This window comes from Rousettus aegyptiacus, unplaced genomic scaffold (genome assembly GCF_014176215.1).
Source record: "Rousettus aegyptiacus isolate mRouAeg1 unplaced genomic scaffold, mRouAeg1.p scaffold_m13_p_6, whole genome shotgun sequence".
Classification (NCBI taxonomy): Eukaryota; Metazoa; Chordata; class Mammalia; order Chiroptera; family Pteropodidae; genus Rousettus; species Rousettus aegyptiacus.
The window spans coordinates 32,058,389-32,077,852 of NW_023416309.1; the positions used below are offsets into that span (position 1 = coordinate 32,058,389).

Sequence of the window (19,464 nt, forward strand, 5' to 3'; positions counted from 1 at the left end):
CGGGGCTGCCCGGTCTCAAGCAACTGAGTGGAGACTGAGTCTGGGGCAGTGGCAGAGGCTCTTAAAGGGGCCATGTCCATGACTCTGATTTTCAGAGATGGTCCTGCTCGCTCTGAGTACCAGTGCCGATTGGGCTGCACAGGGGGCACCAGAGACTTACAGGGAGTCACTGTTGGAGTGTAGGCTGAGGCGAGGCTCACTCAGTACAGAAGTGCCGGTAGTATCCAAGGTTCCCTGTTGAGACCTGCCCCGACCAGTGCACCAGACACAGAGCCACCATAGCCGAGATGTCATCAAACTGGATAACAGAGGTCTCTCCGCCCAGAGGATTCCCTGAAACCCTGCTTCCCCCAACTCACGGCCCCATCCAAGCCATATTCAGGTATATCTTCAGCCAGTCAGGTGGTCCTTGCTGAGCAGCAGCCTAGACTCACGCTGGAGCCAGCTGGCCTCTTGAGGCCACTATAAGCGCTGCATCTGTGAATTGCTTGCTGAATCTTAACAGGTGGCCCCTGAGGGGCACAGGCTGGGACTAAATTGGCCTGCAGCTGAAATCCTCTCAGGACTGTGCCACTGTACACCACTTCACAAATTCACACTAATAAGACTAGAAGACTTAGGAGCTTTGCTTAGCACATAGAAACAGACACAAAAAGGCAGCCAAAATGGGAAGACAAAGAAAAAAGCCATATGAGAGAATAGAACAGAGATCCAGGAATAATGGAGTCAAGTAATATAACAGATGCAGAGTTCAAAACACTGATTATAAAGATGCCCAAGGAACTTTCGGGAAGTGTAGAGAATTTCAACAAAGAGATAAAAAACATAAAAATGGAAATGGAAATTATAAAAGAGAACCAGTCCGAAATGAAGAACACATTATCTGAGATGAAAATTATATTAAATGGAATAAACAAAGTGGATAAAGAAGAGAGTCAAATGCCTTATTTAGAGTACGAGAAAGCCAAGGACATGCAATCAGAACAGCAAGAGATTATGATGCCAAGACATTAAAAATAATTTAGGAGACTATGGCACACTATTAAGGGTCCAAATATCTGTCTGATCAATGTACCTGAATAAAATCAAGATGTTGAACAGCTGTTTGAAGAAATAATGATGGAAAAACTACCCTAACTAGGTGAAGGAAATGTACGTACAACCCCAGGGACGCTCAAAGAATTCCAAAAATCAGGATCCAAAGAGGCTCACACCAAGACAGATCATAATTAAAATGCCAAAGGTTAAATACAAAGAAAGAATATAAAAGAGAAAAGAGAAAAACAGTTACTTATAAGGGAACACCCATAAGACTGAGAGCTGATTTCTCAAAAAAAAAAAACTATGCAGGACAGAAGGGCTTGGCAAAAAATATTCGATAGGATGAAGACCCAGGATCTACAATCCAGAATAATTTATCCAGCAAAGCTATCATTTAGAGTTGAAGGACAGATAAAGAGCTTCCCAGACAAAAATAAGCTAAAGGAATTTATCACCAACAAGCCAGTATTACAGAAAATTTTGGAGGGACTTCTTTAAGAAGAAGAAAACATATACCAAAAACAGGAATAAAGAATGGTAACAAACACATTCCTATCAGTAAGTACCTTAAATGGAAAGAATTAAGTGCTCCAACCAAAAGATGGAATGGCTGAAAGAATAAGAAACAAGACCCCTGCATATGAAAAGGAAGGAGAAGAAAAACGTTATTGCCTTGATGGACCTAGAAGGTATTTAATTCAGACAAAGAGGTAAACACTATATGGTTTCACTTATTTGTGGAATCCAAGGAATAAAAGAACTAATCAAAACAAACTCACCTATATAGTGGATAATTTGATGATGGACAGAGGGGAGGGGAGTTCGAAGGGCTGGGAGAATGGGGTGAAGGGTTAAAGAAGCACAAATTAGTAGCTGATGGATGGTCACGGGGCTGGGGAGCACTGGCATAGGAATGCAGTTAGCCGTAATATGTTGACTAGGTCAGCGGAGGGAGGGAGCAATTAGGGGGGATCATTTTATGAACAATATAGATGTCTAACAAATGTACTGTATACTTGAAACTAATTAAAATAAAATTTTTAAAAACCTTTCAACTGTGAATTTTCTTGCGGGTTCTTTTTCTTCTTCTGCAGTTTCCTTTCTCTTGCCTCATCTTCTGCTACACGTTCCTGTTCAGTTCCAACAACCTCTCTTTAGTCGATTGCTCAGGAACCACCTCTAGGAGCACCTCAAGGTCCTCTTTATTCATGTCCAGGTTAAAGTTGTTTGCCATCTCAGTCACAGCCTTGTTGATTTTCTGCAAGTTCCTCATCCTTAGTAAATCCTTTGAAGTCATGGATAAAGGTCTTAAGTATCTTCTTCTAGATGCCATTCATATACTCCTTGGTGATATTATCCCAAGCCCAAGCAAAGCTCTTGATGTATCCACACCTGTATTAGTGTCTTCTTCAATTGCAGCAATAGCCTGAGCAGTAGGAGGCCTTAAAAGTGGCTATAACTCCTTGATTCATTGACTCAAAAAGGTGATGTTTGGCGAGAAACACCACTGTCATATTGGGATGAAGATCACCCATAAAAGGAAGATGCCTGGGAGCATTATCAAAAATAAGCGAAATCTTCAAAAGTATGTTATTCTCCAAACAGCACTTCTCCATTTCACTGGTGAAGCACTTCAGGAGGCTATCTTAGAAAAGGAGCCTGGTTGTCCATTACTTCTTATTGCTCCTGTGTGCTAATCGCTGTGTTAGAAGGCCTCACTGTGTCGGATTACAAAGTGTTTCAATGGGCAATATCGCCCCCAAGAAAGACTGTTATCCTATCTCTAAAAACCTTGAAAGCTGGCATTGACTTAGCATTGTCTCGACATCCCCAACTTCTCTACATCTGTATTCAACTTCTGCTCTCCTTCCTGAAAAATTAGGCATATACATGAGAGTAGCCATGATTGTAACCATGTAATACATGATTGTAACCATGATTTTCAACTGAGGTGGTTGGAGAGTAAAAGGGAAGAGGAGGATTTTGACCCTCTGGGCAAAAAGAAGTTGCATTTGGCACATCTGAGGACAGTTTTGGAGTGCTGCTTACATCTAGTGGGTATACATATGCAAGTGTGCTGAGTATACGTCTTACAATGCACAGGACAATTTCCATAACAAAGAATTATCCAGCCTAAATGTCAATGGTCCCAAGGTTGAGAAGCTCTCACATCCATCTGTTGGATGAGTCATTAAGTTAGTACTTAACTTGCAGTATCCCAAGCAAGTTTTAGATCAGTTGCCATGTTTCACTTTCTATTTCCCTTTTTCTCTAGTTGCTGTGTTTTTACATGTTGGTAGAAACAGAAATTCAGATTCAAAAGACAATATACACTACTGAGTTGCCTATGAATCCACCCAGTACAACAGTCTGTGAAAAAAAGACTGATATTTGAATTCCATTTAGTAATTTCAGCACATTCAACACTCAACAGTCAGGTCTTTGTTTTTCTCAATCCTGAAAATGTCTACTTCTTTAAAATTTTTATAGATGGCTTTTGTCTGTCTGAATGTGAATTTCTAAACAGTACATGTAAATAACCAGGAGAGGTTTTTTGTTCGTTTGTTTCTTTGATTTTTACAATTGATTGCTTGTTATCCATTAAACCTTAATAAGAGACTATCTCTTGGCCCAGATACAGTGAAAGAAAAGAAGGGAAAGAAGTATGAACAAGGAAGGAAAAACATTTTTCAAACATTGGAGCTCTGTTAAATTTTTCTATATCCTTGGTAAGGAGGAAATTCTGGGTTTATTTTCCTACCCAAAATAAATCATTCAGTACCTTTTCTAAAATGTAGCTTTCCACTTAAAATAAACATTGTGACTATGACTATAATATACAAACATCGTATTGTGGCTACAATAGCTAACAGGCCCACCACCTCCACGTTACCTCTCTGACCTCAGATTTTATAACTTCCCCTGCTTTCCTCACTCCAGCTACACTCTCCGCACATCTCAACTGTGCTTCCATCTCCAAGACTTCGATTTCGCTGTTTCCCTGCCTAATGCTCTTTTCTAGCCCCATATTCACAGTGCTCATTCCTTCACCTTGTTCACACCTTCGCCGAATTGCCACTTTCTCAGTGAAACCTTTCCTCACCCACATAGTTATAATAGCAAAATACCCTGACTCCAGTGCTCAGATTTATTGGATTTATCCAGTAGAAAACAACTAGAGAAGGAATATTGTTTTTTCCTTGTAAACAAGGCGTAATTAAAGTCATAATAATAGGCATGCTGAACATTTTATCAATTAGTTATACTGATTACTTTCTTATGCAACAGAAATATAAATTGAAGGACAAATAAATTGTGGATGAATAGATGTATAATAAAGCAAATTAGGAAAATGTTACTGTAGAATCTAGGTGGTGAGTATATTAGTATTCATTGTAAAATTCTCTCAATTTTTCTCTGTTAGATCATGTTCATAATAAAATGTTAGGATGCAAAGGTCAAAAACAATATCTAAAAATTAAATCAAACCGAGGCAAATAAACCAAAATATATGTGGGGTAGAGTATAAAATCACATAGATACGAAGTATGCCTGTGATTTTTAATACACTATAAATTGACTATATCTCTAGAAAGATATATCTTATGGACAAAAGGAACAGCAAACAGAAAAAATCTTAAACGATTCAGCAATCATTTTGAGGCTCTTTTGTTGATTTTGTTATTCTGAGACAGTGTGTTGCAGAATAGATCATACGAACGTTGGTATCACTTGGAAAGAGATAATCGGTTTGGGAGAAAAGATACACAGATGTGAGATCAACTAGGGTAAGTAAAAATCTTGTAAACTTAAATATGTAAAATTTACTCATGATATATTTAATATTTAAAATACATACACAATATCAATGTCATTTCCTGGTTTTGATATTGTGCAATAGTTATATGAGATGTTGCTCTTAAGTAGGTATCTGAGAGACTCTTCCTGCAACTTCCTATGAGTCTATAACTACTTCAAAATAAGCCTGAAATATAGAAGAGGAAATGATAAAAATTCAGTTAGTACTTGAATATGTTATAGTAAGCTGCACTGTGGGTCAAGGTGGGCTGAGTGGATCCTTGAAAACTCATGAGGAGATTTGAAAATCATCAGACCATTCATAACAAAGGACTTACGGTGTCTTTGAGTTCTGTGATTGGAAGTATCTAGGAATAGTCTCAAAAGCTAAGTGCATACTTTCTACATGGTGGTCAAAACTTTCTATTCTTTTTCCATCCTATTCTGTGGATCAGGAAGAGACTGAGGGGTTAATTGCCTACTGTGCAGGTGGGGAAATAAGGCAGAGTAATGAAGATACTGAATCTGAGCCTTACTCAAAAGGAGTATGTTGAGACCGAGTCCCATATCATTCATTCAGAGAATTTCGGTCACATGATAGACATTAGGGATCATCAAGGCTCTGTTTCCAGCCCACGTGTTTATCAAAATCACCTGAGGATTTCTTTTTACTATCGAGGTTGGGGGCCCATTCCTAGAGATGATTTCAATTGGTCTGGGATGGGACCTAGTTACCATTATTCTTAAAACCTCCCTAGATGATTCTAGTGTGCAGTAGGGGTTGAGATCTGATAACCTATTCCGAATCACTTGTTTATCAGCTGAGGAAAGTGAGGCTCACAGAGAAATGGCTTATTATTGCTGGTCAGTCACTCAGGGAGCTGGTCTTAGACTCCTGGGAATGGACTCATAGCTCAGTGCTGAAATTTCATTTTCTAAAAGTTTCATTGTCTCCAGTTCTTTTTTTCTTTCCTAAGTGTACACACACACACACACACACACACACACACACACACACGTATTTTGTTGCCTTTTTCTCTCTCCTTAATGATGCTCTGTCTTGTGTCACTCATGGGCTTGCTTACCCCCAAAGAAGCACTGGACAAAATTTTGAATACCAACTCAGCCAAAGTCAGAGCCCTGTAGAACCGAGACCACTGACCAATTCACAGCAGTTATAAGACAAACATTTGTCTGCCTCTCTCTGTCTTATATCTAATGTGTTGGAAAATTACATTTCCAATTTTTCCCCCCAAGAATTCCAAAGACACCTTGTTCCCCAACAGGAGAGGTTTTCGAGTTCATTTATTTAAGCACTTCCTTATAGCCTGAACATTTATCAGGCTACGTGGATAAACCTGGCTTATTTATTGAGACATTTTTATTGAGCAGAACTTCCTGACTAGTTCAGGATTTTGTAAACAGGATGAGTTTAAAAGAGTTGCTGAATTGTGAAACTTAATAGTCTTTGCTGATCTGTCTTATAGAACAAAGAATTCCGTGAATGATTGACCACACCTTGTTCCTGTTGAAACCACATAAGGATGCCTAAAAAAACAAAGGCTGACTTTTCTTCATTAAAATATCAAATTCTCCTCCCCAGGCAGAGTTTATCCATTTTCTACATGAGAGATGTATAATAAAGCATGATTCTCTACTGTGCCTGTGCTAGAATGACCTTGCCCCTACATATAATGACCTGTCTCTTTTTGATGAATATGTTTAACTAGTCCCAGTAATGGTGACTCCTTTTGTCTATTTGGAGAAACATCACTTTGGGAGATATCCCCAGTACTCTCTTTATTTGCTGCAAGTAATAAGCTTTCTTTGCTCGTATACTGTCTTGGTCGAGATTCACTAGGCAACACTCACCAAGAGATGAACCCCTTGCATTTAGTAACAATGTCTCAGGGGAAGCTTATAGAATTGATGAGGGCTGAGATGGGAGATGATCTGTGCAGGGGAGACTGAAAGGAAAATTTTTAGATCTGGCAGTGTATCTGATTTAGTGTTTGTAACAAGAAAATATTCTTGCAACTGCTCCTCTTCTGTTTATTTTAAAAGACAAAGTATAGGTGGCTTTTTAAAAAGAAAACATTACTTTAACTCGATGACTTATAATAATAACATTAATAATAATGATGATGATAAATAATAATAATAACAACGACCTCTTATTTCCATGCTCCTATGTGCCAGGTAGTTGCTAATTATTTAAACTCAAGTTCCATGAAGTGTAGTTAAGATTGAGTTAGAATTTGACTAAGGATGTGGGTATCCGTGCTGGAGAAATAGAAAGCTCTCTATGCCAAACCATGGCACCTTGCTTTGACCTCCTGCCCAAGAATCAGGTATTAAGAGGCTCTCTTGATATTTGGTTTATTTCTTTCTTTCCTGAACCAGGTGGGTCATTTATTTCTTTCAAGCTGAAACTCAAAGTAACAACCAGTATCCTGGTAACTTAATTAGGAATAATTTTCTTTTATACGATATATTTATATTATAGTAGATTCCTTCCATGTATAGGAGACTAACTGAAAATGGGGCTACCTCCCCGAATTCTTCCTTTCTGCACAGTCATCTGGAATCCAGTCACCAGCCTCCATGACAGACAATGATGGACTGAGTTTTGCCTTCAGGGTGGGGGGCAGATCTGGTTCCCAACCCTGGCCAGTTGCTATGTTTCTACAGCGTTAGGAACACTCATCACAGGTCCATTCATTGGTAATCTAGTTTCATACAATTCTGAACTCACCTGGAAACCTCCGAAGACATAGCACATAGTCTTTGCCCTGTGACTCTTGAAACCGTGGGCAAAAGATACCATCAGAACTTTCTATCTTTTATCTCAAATTCTCTATTTCTGTCAGCTCAACTACTTGATATTCTTCTCTGTAACTAAGCTTCCTTTGTTTGCATTATTTTCAGGCCACATGGAAAAACATGGCTGACAATGGTATCCAAATATTTATGTTACAGGTCCTACACTTCCCAGAATCAGCTTCCCAATGAAGCAAGTCTAATTGTCTACTCTCAATAAGCACTTCCCTGTGATTAAATTAACTATGATTGGGATAAATTTGCTTTGCAAAAGCTGCCGGGGAATTACCACTTTACAACAGGTATCAGGAGAGTGGGGCATTTTCCAATGAAAAATAGGGAGTAATGGGAGCTTGGCAGACACCTGTAATAGGAGACCAACCTCAACCCAAGATCCCACCCTCAGTACTTGTTTTACTCCACCTCTCCCCACAAACACCATGAGTACAAAAGATGACACAGGCCAGGTTGGGATAAGCCAAGCCTGGGTGCCGTGGACACCGAGAAGACTGGACAGAGCTCATACATAGGTATGACAATCACGTCTGGTGAATAAGAACACTTTAGATAACTATAATGAGAGTATCAAAAATAAGAACATATTGTTATTTAGGCCTAACATGTTTTGTTTGAAGTCTCAAGAGGGTAGCACATATATATTTTCTCTGCTCCTGTATATAAAGGAGTTCTAGGTCTCTTATTGTCATTGACCATTCTCCAGAAGGGTCTAGAAAGATATACACTCTCAGAAAATAGGAACAAAGTTGGATTAAGATTCCAGTTTAGAGATTTGCAGGCTTTTATATTACAAAACAATTTTGGTTTCCAGATAAGCAAACTGAAGCAGAGATCTAGGGCATGACCTTGGCAAGTGCACACAGTCAATTTTCACAGGCGTCCCTGACTCCAGGTTCAGTGGACTCTACATAACTGACATGTAGCCAGCTCTCCAGTTTGTACAAGGCCAGATAGACTCCGAGAGAGGAATTAGCCCATCACTAAGACTGCTTTTCACGAGCTTCTCCTTGATCAGTTTTTGAAACAAAACAAAGGAATCACTTGCTTAAGTTTCATTTTCCTCCAGCAAGAAGGCTGAAAACTTCAGTTTCAGTTTCTACTTTCAGTTTTCATGTGGGTTTCCAATTTGTTCTTGCACACTTACAAGTTACCTTATAAGGAGCTGTTTATATCCTTTATAAAGCCTTGTCCTGTACCTAGCATTACCTGAAAACCCACAAGACAGGCTGGCCATCCAGCAAACCAAAATACTACAGAACTGCTGTTTAATATATTGCAACCATGAGGTAAGGATTTCTCTACTTCTCTGCCTTTATGTCTAAAGTTTTTGAAAAGTTTTAATCAACACTATCTCAATAGACTTAGTTTCAGTGATATCAAGTTTTCTTACTCTTCTATTTGAGCATTTGCTTACGAACTGGGTGTTGTATGCATGTGCGTATGTATGTATGTGTGGTGCATGTACATTCACACACACACATTAACTGTTTTTGTTATTTTTATTTTTGTTAGCATTTTTATTTTTGTTAGCATCACTTAAAGGAAGCTTTCCTCGTGTTAAAGCCCAAAGAAGAAGAGGGAAATGGGAAAAGAATTTTGCAAGAAGGGAGATGATCCAATCTCTGAATATATTTTTTACCAAACTCACTGACATAGGGAGGAAATAGACAGTTTGTGTGGAGAGAGACATTGCTTTTAGCTGCCTCCTAAGCATGGAGGAAAAATAGAGACCACTCAGTTGTGTGAGCCAGTTGTGAGGTGTCTCAGCTATCTTAAGAGAAGTATTGTGGGGATGCCATGGGATCTATGCTCACTGCCTAGAAAACATGGCCTTCCTCTGTAAGCTTCTGGTCTCACTATCTGCACTGCTGGGCTTCTATGTCAAGCCTTCTCAGTTCAACTGGATTTAAAATGAGCAGATTACCGCTCCCCTGGGGAAGCCAGGTGGTCTGCAGATACTTGATATCCTCCTGTCCACAGGACTTGGGACCTAATGTGGGAATTTCTATATTATTGAAACTCATTCTAGATTCAAATAATACCTGATATCAGCAGGTTAAAAAAATTATATATATTAATCACTATTGATCTGATAATTTTTCCTCAGTACTCCAGTGCACAAAATTTTATGTTTTAAAATTTTTTTATTTTTTTAGGCGAAGCAACCCTTGATTGACCTCACAGATTGCAAGGCCCTTGTCAACTTATAATCCCCTATTTTTTTTTTTTTATTTTTTGTTTATTTTTTAAGCCTATAGCACCTGGTCTTCCTAGGTGGTCTCCCATCCAAGTACTAACCAGGCCCAACCCTGCTTAGCTTCCAAGATCAGATAGAATTGGGCTTGTTCAGGGTAGCATGGCTGTGAGTGACAAAATTTTGAAGGAGCAAAAGTTTCAGAAAATGCACAGTATGGGCCCTTGATAAACACCCTCCTCTCCCCTTTGGTCCACAGACAGAGTGGATTGTCACTGATAATTAAAATAATAATAATACTATTATTTTAAATTATTAATTAAAATAATAATAATATTATTATTATTACTATTATTATATAAAAGTAGCTATCACCTCATGAATGCTTATTAAATGCCAGCCTGGCTTCTAAAGCTTCTAAAAATATTATGTAAATTGTTACATTTAATATTCAAAAGAAAACGTGAGGCAAGTACTCATGTTATACTCATTGTGTAATAATGAATCTTAGATATAAAAATGTTAAGATCACATAGATAATAAGTGATAGAGCTGAGATATGAACCAGAGTCTCTATTCAATGACATCTTGTTTAACCTTTAAACCAGTGGGGGTCTGTGTGATAATTTCAGAGAGCATACTAATTGTTTTCGCGTTTTATTGCTTTTGTATACATTACATCGTGTGTTCCCCTCCCATAGTTAGATTTCTTTCTGTCACCACATATTTGACTCCTTTTACCTCATCTACCTCCCTCCCCCCCCCCCACCTATCCTCTGATAAATACTAGTCTATTGTCCATGTCCATGAGTCTGTTTACCTTGTTTGTTTGTTACTTTTATGTTTATATCCACATATAAGTGCTATCATGTGGTTTTCAACTTTTTCTGTCTGGCTTATTTCATTTAGCATGATTATCTCAAGGTTCATCCATGTTGTCGCAAGTGGCAGTATTTCATCTTTTCTTATGGCTGAGTAATATTCCATTGCATATATGTACCACAGCTTCTTTATCCAATCATCTATCGTAGGACACTTCAGTTGCTTATATGTCCTGACTACTGTGAATAATGCTGCTATGAACATCAGTGTACAATATCTTTTTGGATATAGATTTTCAGGTCTTTAGGGTAAATATCCAGAAGAGGGATTGCTGGATCATATGGTAGATCAATTCTTAGTTTTTAAAGGAATCCCCATACTGTTTTCCATAGTGGCTGTACCCATTTGTAGTCCCACCAGCAGTGTATGAAGGTTCCTTTTTCTCTGCATCTTCTCCAACAATTGTTGTTACTCGTCCTGTTGATAAGAGCTATCCTAACAAGTAAGAGATGGTATCTCATTGTGGTTTTGATTTGCATTTCCCTAACAGCCAGAGATGTGGAGCATCTTTTCATATGTTTGTTGACCATTTGAATGTCCTCTAGAAAGAAGTGTCTGTTCAGGTCCTCTCCCATTTTTTGCTTGGCTCATTTGTTTTTTGGTTGTTATTGAGTTGTATGAGTTCTTTGTACATTTTGGATATTAAGCCCTTATCAGAGTCGTTGCTTGCAAATATTTTTTCCCATTCAGATGGTTGTCTCTTTACCTCGTTGACAGTTTCTTTTGCTGAGCAGAGGCTTTTTAGTTAAATGTATTTTCAGTCATTTTGTTTTGCTTTTACTTCCCTTGCCTTTGAGGTCAAATTCATAAAATCCTCTTTAAGTTAAGGTCCATGAGTTTAGTTCCTATGTTTTTTTCCATGCACTTTATTGTTTCAGGTCTTATAGTCAGGTCCTTAATCCATTTTGAGTTAATTTTGGTGTGTGGTGATAGATAACAGCTAGTTTCATTCTTTTGCAGGTGGATTTCCAGTTTTCCCAGTATCATTTATTGAAGAGACTTTCCTTTCTCCACTGTATGGTTTTGGGTTTTTTTTGTTGAAAATTATTTTCCCATATAAACATAGATTTATTTCTAGACTCTCGATTCTGTTCCACTGCTCTGTATGTCTGTTTTCCTGCCAATACCATGCCATTTTGATTATTGTCACTCTATAGTATAACTTGGAGTTAGGCAGAGTGATGCCTCCAGCCTCATTCTTTTTTCTCAGGATGGCTTTGGCAATTCAGGGTCTTTCGTGCTTCCGTGCAAATCTGATGGGTTTTTTGTTCTATTTCTTTAAGAAATGTCAATGGGATTTTGATGGGGATTGCATTAAATCTGTATAATGCTTTAGGTAATAAGGTCATTTTAACGATGTTGCTTCTTCCAATCCAAGAACTCAGAATGTCTTTCCATTTCTTTGTATCTTCTTTGATTTCTTTTAATTAGGTCTCATAGTTTTCATATAGGTCCTTCACATGTTTCATTAAATTTATTCCTAGGTGAGGTGGCTCCATAATGTAGTGGTTACAACTTCTGCTTTACACGCAGAAGGTCCTGGTTTTACACCCCAGGTGGAGCCATGGACCATACCTCAGGGCTATGGCGGCTCTGAGTCTAGAGCATTGGCAAGGGAGCGGGCTCAACAGGGAACAATGGATTCTGCCGGCACTTCTGTACAGAGTGAGTCTCACCTGGGCCCTCACCCCTACAATGAGTCCCTGTAAGTCCCTGGTGCCCCCTGCATACGGCCGAATTAGCACTGGTGCTCAGAGCAAGCAGGTCCGTCACCACGAAAATCTGCTCGTGGACGCGGCCCCTTTAAGAGTAGTCTGACGCTGCCGCAGCCTCTATCTCACTCAGCCTCTCCAGACCAGGTAGCCCCGCGTCCTCATCCTACCTTCTGCTGGGTGATTTCTTGGACTTCTACCTAGTTGTATGGCTTGTTCATCTAGATCCCAGGCGATTTTTTCCTTGCTGTTGCTCCTTGTTTCTGTCACTACTTTGATTTGGTCGCCCGAGGGATGAACAGAACCTCTATCATCTAAGCCATTTTTTTTCTTCCATCAGATTTTTAATAAAGGCACAAAAGCAATTCAGTGGAGAAATAATAGTCTTTTAAGAAATGGTGCTGGAGCAATTGGATGTCCATAGGCCAAAAAAAAAATTTATCGATCTAATATTGATATGTTACAGGAAAATTAACTCAAAGTGGATCATAGATTTAAATGTACAATGCAAAACTATAAAATTGTAGAAGAAGTCATAGGGGAAAATTCAGGACCTAGGGCTTGGTGAAGACTTCCTGGACATGATACTATAAGCATGATCCATATGATTTTAAAAATTAATAAATTATACTTCATCAGAAGTAAAAACATTTGCATTTCAAAAGATTTTATCAAGGAATAAAAAGCTACACACTGAGAAAATGTTTGAAAATCACATACCTCATAAAGAACTTATATCTAGAATTTATAAAGAATTATCAAAACTGAACGATAAAAACAAACAATCCAATTAGAAAATAGGCAAAAGATATGAAGAAATATTTCACCAAAGAGGGTATGCAAGTGGCAAATAAACATGTGGAAAGCTGTTCACCACCACTAGCCATTAGGGAAGTGCAAAGTAGGACCATAATGAGAGATGACTACATACCTATTAGAAGGACTAGAATCTTTAAAAAAAAAAGTGAAAACATCAAACACTGGTAAGGATAGAGAGAACTGGATCATTCATACATTGCTAGTAGGAATGTAAAATGATATAACACTGGAAAAACGTGGCAGTTTCTTAAAAACATAAGCACACACCATGGGGCCTAGCAATTGCATCTCTGGGCACACACCATATGGCCTAGCAATTGCACCTCTGGTTGCAATTGCACCTGTTTGTACAAGCAAAATCCTGTACACAACTATTCATAGCACTTTTATTTGTAATAGGCCCAAACCAGAAACAACTGAAATGTCAGTGATGAGTGAAAAAAAGCCAATCTCAAAAGGTCACATACCATATGATTCCATTTATATGACATTCTTGAAATAAAAAAATTATAAATAACAAATTAGTGTTATTAGAGGTGAGGGATGTTTGGGGAAGAAGACACATGTGACTATAAAGAAATAGTGTGAGGGAGATATTTGTGATGATGGAGTAGTTCTAGATCTTGATCAACGTGGTGGTTCCATGGATTTACTCACATGATAAAATGGCATTCAACTCTACACATATAATACCAATTTCAATTTCCTAATTTTGATATTGTACTATAGTTATATAAGATATAAGCACTGGGAGAAACTGGGTGAAGGGTGCACTGAAACTATGTACTACCTTTGCAACTTTCTATGAATCTAAAATTATTTCCAAATAATAAGTGAAAAAGAAATAATCGGTTAAAATTATCCCTTTTAAGTGGTCTTATTTTAGGTGGTCTTGTTACATAAGCTGCAGACTAAGGTCCTGAGGTTCTAACTGGGCTCTATCCAAATTATATTAATATGAAAATAGGAAACTCTTATATACCACGTCATATATGAGAGGTGCTTTACAAATATGGCTTACTAATCCTCACCAACCTGTCTGATAAGTACTATTATTATCCCTATTTGACAAATAGGACTCTGGAGCACAAAGAGGTTACTTGGATAGAACGTGCTGGAGCCAGCATATGGAGCCAAGTGAACCACATTTGAACTCCAAGCAGATCTTAGAAATACAGCTGACACTTGAACAACATGGAGGGTAGGGATGCGAATCCCACCTCACCTCCACTCCCTGTCCCCACACAGTTGAAAACCCACTATAACTTTAAATTCCACAGTTGGCCCTTGGCATCTGCAGATTCAACCAACCACAGATCAAAAACAGTAATATTTTCCATCCATGGCTAGGAATGGGAAACACTGTTTTCCATCCACAGTTGGTTGAATCCCTGGATGTAAAACCTCTGATAAGAACAGCTGAGTGTATTTACGGAAAAAAGTTCACGAATAAGCGGACATACCCAGTTCAAACCAGTGTTGCTCGAGGGCCAACTGTAAAGGGACTCTAAGGAAAATCAAAGCAGGTGTCTCCTTGTCAAAGCTAAACTATAAATACAAAGTGTTTTACCTGGTCTCTTTTCATTGGTTGTTCCTCATCTGACCAGGAAAATCTGCTTTTGTTTTCACAGTAAGAATGCTGATGAAGATCAGGTCAAGGACAGGCTGGAGCAGCTGAGATGTCACTTTACATGGAAGCTGCTAATCGAAGACACTGCAATTACCGATTTAGAAAACAGGATCTTCGATGAGATTGAATTCCTAGACATCAAACACAACGTGGGAGTGCACAACCTACTGGCCTATATAAAACACCTGAAAGGCCAAAATAAGGAAGCCCTGGAGAGCTTGAAAGAAGCTGAAGACTTAATCCAGCAAGAACCTACCAACCAATCAGACACAAAAAGGCTGGTTACCTGGGGCAACTATGCCTGGCTGTATTACCACCTGGGCAACCTGGGAGAAGTCCAGATTTACCTGGACAAAGTGGAAAACACTTGCAAGAAAGTTGCCAGTCCCTCCTGCTATAGACTGGAGGGTCCTGAGATGGACTGTGAGGAAGGTTGGGCCTTGCTGAAATGTGGAGGAAAGAATTACGAACGAGCCAAGGCCTGCTTTGAAAAGGCTCTGGAAGTAGACCCTGAAAATCCTGAATTCAACACTGGGTATGCGATCACCATGTTTCGTCTGGATAGCTTTCACAAACTACCGCAGCATAAAGAGGCATTTTCTCTATGCCCCCTAAAACAGGCCATCAGGCTAAATCCGGAAGATGCATATATTAAGGCTCTCCTTGGCCTGAAGCTTCAGGATGTAGGAGAAACAGCTGAAGGAGAAAAGTACATTGAAGAAGCACTGACCAAAATGTCCTCGCAGACCTATGTCTTTCGTTATGCAGCCATGTTTTACCGAAGAAAAGGCTCTTTGGATAAAGCACTTCAGCTCTTAAAAGATGCTTTGCAAGCAACACCCTCTTCTGCCTTCCTGCATCACCAGATAGGGCTTTGCTACAGATCACAAGTTTTACAAATAAAGAAAACTACAAAATGGCAGCCTAGAGGACAGGATAGAGAAAATGTCAATAGAATAGCAAACTTAGCCATATCTCATTTTGAATTCACACTGAAACTAAAGCCCACATTTGAGATAGCTTACATACACCTGGCAGATATGTACACAGAAATAGGTAACTATGAAAAAGCTGAAGACACTTATCAAAAAGTGTTTTCCATGAAAACACTTGACAAAGATATTCTGCAAGATATATATTTCCACTATGGCCAATTTCAGGAATTTCAAAGGAAATCTGAAAGCGATGCAATTATCTATTATTTAAAAGCAATAAACATAGAAAACCAGTCATATTCAAGAGATAAAAGTATCAGTTCTTTGGAGAAATTGGTTTTAAGAAAACTTCGGAGAAATGCATCAGACATAGAAAGCTTGAGGATCCTCAGGTTCATCGACAAATTGAAAGGAGAAATAAATGAAGCTTCGGAGTCTGACGAGCGGGCCCTAAAGCTGGCAGCTGACTTTGAGAGCTCTGTGGGACTGAAATAGGGAACACTTTCACAGTTCATTTGATTTTAGGTTAACATGTACAAATGATTTTTTCGCTACTGCTTTCGGAAACATATTATGTAATTCGCTGTGATGATGTAATTTTTGAACAATTACTCAAACCTGATAATATATTAGTCGTATTCAGAAAATAGTGAAGTAGAATAGATACGTCTCTCTGTGTGAGGGGGAGGAAGAGAGAAAACATTTCTCTGTGAATGTTATATAGTAGAATGAACAGTTTGTTAAGTAGATTTGTAGCAAATAAAATACTGCATTTACATAAAATAAACTGTCCAATTCATTCATTTAGTCAACAAATAGTTTTCAGTGCTAGACATCGAAAATAGTATGGTGATATAAAGAAACTTCTTTTCCTCTACCCATCTTAGGTTTATTGACTGGGGCCCCCTAAATTGGACTAACAAAAGACACATTAACAAGAGAAAGACAGACAAAAGTTCATTAACGTGTGCGCATCTCAGATAGACCTGAGAATACCCAGTGATGAGTACCTCAAAGGGGTGGTTAGAACTTGGGCTTATATAAATAGCCTCTTAACAAATGAATGATACTTTTTTTAGAGAAGTGATAAAAGGAAAAGAACCTTGAGTTTCTAAGATGGTAAATTGTAAAAAGGTAAATTATGGGGAAAGCTAATGGAAGATAACTTCTAGTTACCAAAATTTATTACATAGATTCCTCTGGTAGTGGCTCTGGGCTGATAAAGGATTGGCGGTCTCTCAGGTGATTACCTTCTGTCCTGGTATAGAGGGAGAAGGAACACCTTTAGGAAATTTTGTCCTGCTTTTAGGCAGATGGGGGGATCACAGGGAGCTTTCCTTCTATAGGTTTCCCTCACTATCCAAAAGTAAAGCATCCCTGTGAAATCTTTCATAAGCCAAAATGGCCTAAAGTGAAGAAACAATTACCTTAGGAGACGTTTTGCTGATGGACTAGAGATAGAACACAGGTGCTCAGAGACACAGCTCAAAGCCATGGCAGTTTTCATGCCAGGATGCTGAGTGTACTTCACAGGGAAGGAGCTTGACAGTGCCGCTCTCGCTGCCGAGGTAGTTCACGGCTTCTATAAAGGCTCCTTGCAAATAAATGATGAGCTCTATTTATTCCTTTTGCCTTTTTTCATAAAAGCAAAAGCCCTCTTCGGAACTTTTAATTAGCAAAAACAGGTACTAATGTAAATTTTTTTGTAAAAACCAAGGGGTATAAATTTAACTTTCGAAAAGCGGGGGATGCCTATATCTGCTTCTTCTCAATTGCCTTCAGCTCAAAGTAAACCTTATTCCAACATGGCGTACTTTGGAGTGGCATATTATGCTATCCTTCGATGAACGAAGCAGATATTTTCTCCAAAGCTCACGTAATTTATAATCTAGCGAGAGAGACAGATTAATAAACTAAGTATAGTCATGCATTGCTTAACAAAAAGGTACATTCTGAGAAATGCATTGCTGGGTGATTTCATCATTGTGCAAACGTCATAGTGCACTTACGCAAACCTAGAGGGGTAGTGTACTACACACCTGGCTATGTGACATTGCCTATTGCTCCTAGGCTACAAAACTGTGCCGCACGTTACTGTACTGAGTACTGTAGTGATAGTAACATAATGGTAAGTATTTGTGAGTCTAAACACATCTAAATATAGAAAAGTAATATAGTAAAAATACAGAAAAAAAAGAAAACAATGATATGCCTACATAGGGCACTCAATGTGAACGAAGCTTGCAGGACTAGAGGTTGCCCTGGGTAAGTCAGTGAGTGTGAGTGGTGAGTGAAAGTGAAGGTCTAGGACATTACTGTGCACTACTGTAGACTTTATAAACCCTGTACACTTTGGCTACTCTATTTAAAAATATTTTTTCAACAATAATTTAACCTTAGTTTATTCCAACTTTTTTATTCACTGTGTAAACTTCATTTTTTAAACCTTTTGACTCTTAGAAGAACACTTCGCTTAAAACGTAAACATTACATAGCTATACAAAAATATTTTCTTTCTTTACATCCTTATTCCATAAGCTTCTTCTGTTTTTTAATTTAAAAGAAATTCTTTTTTTTTTTTTTTTTTTTTACTTGTTAAACTTTTTCTTAAAAACTAGGACATAAACACACACATTGGCTTAGGTCTATACAAAGTCATGATCATCAGTATCACCGTCTTCCACCTCCCCATCTTGTCCCACTGCGAGGTCTTCAGGAGCAATAGGATGCATGCAGCTGTGATCTATGATAACGATAACTTCTACTGGAATACCTTCGAAAGGACCTGCTTGAGGTTCTTGAGGTGGTGTCACTCTTTTCAGAAATATGTGCATGATGGTTTGCTTGGTTTGTTTCTCCTTTTCATCACAGATTTGCTTGCAAGCTAATATTGCAACATGAACATTACTCTCTATTAATGAAACCTATCAGTGTTTGGGTCCATGTTTTCAAACTCTTTTAGGAGCTTGTTGAGGTCTGCAAAATCTTCTGCTAAACCTTTCACTGTGAGGGGAGGGAAAAAAATGGCATAGATGATACAGGCTCTGTTCATTCCTCTGGTGACCAAATCAAAGTTGTGACAGAAACAAAGAGCAGCAGCAAGGAAAAATCGCCTGGGAGTAACAAGCCGTACAACTAGGAAGAAGTCCAAGAAATCACCCTGCAACAGCAGAAGGTAGGATAGGGCGAGGACGCGGGGCTGCCCGGTCTCAAGCAACTGAGTGAGACTGAGTCTGGGGCAGTGGCAGAGGCTCTAAAAGGGGCCATGTCCATGACCCAATTTTCAGAGATGGTCCTGCTCGCTCTGAGTACCAGTGCCGATTGGGCTGCACACAGGGGGCACCAGAGACTTACAGGGAGGCACTGTTGGAGTGTAGGCTGAGGCGAGGCTCGCTCAGTACAGAAGTGCCGGTAGTATCCAAGGTTCCCTGTTGAGACCTCCCCCAACCAGTGCACCAGACGCGGAGCCACCATAGCCGAGATGTCATCAAACTGGATAACAGAGGTCTCTCCGCCCAGAGGATTCCCTGAAACCCTGCTTCCCCCAACTCACGGCCCCATCCAAGCCATATTCAGGTATATATATCTTCAGCCAGTCAGGTGGTCCTTGCTGAG

General features: G+C 39.0%; 1 protein-coding gene and 1 pseudogene across 1 annotated transcript; one reads left to right on the plus strand and one right to left on the minus strand.

The window, feature by feature from the left end:
- The first annotated feature begins 8,843 nt into the window (after nucleotides 1–8,843).
- On the plus strand, nucleotides 8,844–16,648 carry LOC118603801 (interferon-induced protein with tetratricopeptide repeats 1-like). The gene is made up of 2 exons (XM_036222272.1): nucleotides 8,844–8,963; nucleotides 14,916–16,648. Exons 1-2 carry the CDS (start codon nucleotides 8,959–8,961, stop codon nucleotides 16,342–16,344), a joined length of 1,434 nt encoding a protein of 477 aa, XP_036078165.1. The 5' UTR covers nucleotides 8,844–8,958; the 3' UTR covers nucleotides 16,345–16,648.
- LOC118604569 lies at nucleotides 9,927–10,045 on the minus strand (annotated as a pseudogene).
- Nucleotides 16,649–19,464: the final 2,816 nt, after the last annotated feature.